General features: G+C 38.2%; 1 protein-coding gene across 1 annotated transcript; it reads right to left on the bottom strand.

Annotated features, from left to right (window-relative positions):
* Positions 1-239: 239 nt before the first annotated feature.
* On the bottom strand, positions 240-1,062 carry LOC124890648 (the record flags this gene model as incomplete). The annotated part of the gene is made up of 2 exons (XM_047402438.1): positions 240-631; positions 961-1,062. Coding segments are annotated over 2 exons (494 nt in total), but the record flags the coding sequence as incomplete, so codon positions are not given.
* Between the last annotated feature and the right edge of the window lie 79 nt (positions 1,063-1,141).

The raw sequence follows: 1,141 nt of genomic DNA, 5'->3' as shown, positions 1-1,141 counted from the left end.
TTCCCATACTGACAAGCTTCACAAGCAGGCAAATTTTTCTCAAGGCTTGGGAGACCTTCTGCAAGTTGATTTTCTTTCATGAAGAGTATCGCATCATGATGATAATGTCCGAGTCTTTTGTGCCATAACTCTGAATCATTTTCCGAATGGACAACTGTTGATTTCTCCTCATCTAATAGATTCAAGGAAAAACTCCTTCCTCTCATCTTGACCTTGAACATCTCATTATTATCAAAATCCTAGATGACACATGTTTTTTCTTCAAACAACACTTTGAAACTATTTTCAAGTAGTTGTCCAACACTTAAGAGGTTTGGATCAAGATCAGGAACAAAGAAAACATCAGTTAAAAGTTTCAAACCTGTAGGACTTTGAATTGCAATTGTTCCTTTGCCTTCTGCATCAAGATATTCTCCATTTCCAATTTTGACTTTGGAAATAATTGATCTATCTAGATCTTTAAAGAGCTCTTGATCACTGGTCATATGATTTGTGCATCCACTATCAATCAACCAATTTTCAGAAGTGCTTTTGCTAGCAAAACAAGTTGCTACAAACAATTTCTCTTCTTCATATTGATTTACAGCAGCCTTGGATTCTTCTTGTTGCGTTTGTGACTTGCATACCCTCTCTACATGGCCGAGTTGACCACTATGTTACTCGGACTCCTCAAAAAAGTCAATGGGTGCGTGTCGAATTCGCCAAAACTAGTGTATTTTTGGAGAATCCGACACGAGTGCGGCGTCGAAAGTGAAGAGTCCGCGCAACTTAGGTTGACCACATTTGTTGCACTTGACATCTAGTCTCCACCAACATTTCTGTTGAGAGTGATTTGTCTTTTTGCAATGCGGGCGGGGTGGATTACTTTCCCCTGATTGTTGTAATTATTGCCTTGCCTTTGTTTCTAGTTCTTTTTCTTTTCCTCGTATGACTCATTCTGTGATTTAGCTTGAAAAGCACCTTCAACAGAATCTTCCTTCCTCATTATTCTCCTTTGCTCCAATGCCTGCAAAGCTTTAACAAGTTCTGCCAAGGTAATGCTTGACAGAACCTTAAAATTCTCTAAAGAAAAGATTGTGACTTCATATTTCACAGGAAGTGTGACCAGAATTTTTTGAACAATTCTTTCATCAGTAAAATC

This window comes from Capsicum annuum, unplaced genomic scaffold, assembly GCF_002878395.1.
Source record: "Capsicum annuum cultivar UCD-10X-F1 unplaced genomic scaffold, UCD10Xv1.1 ctg2149, whole genome shotgun sequence".
Taxonomy (NCBI): domain Eukaryota; kingdom Viridiplantae; phylum Streptophyta; class Magnoliopsida; order Solanales; family Solanaceae; genus Capsicum; species Capsicum annuum.
This window is presented reverse-complemented; position numbering and strand designations above follow the sequence as displayed.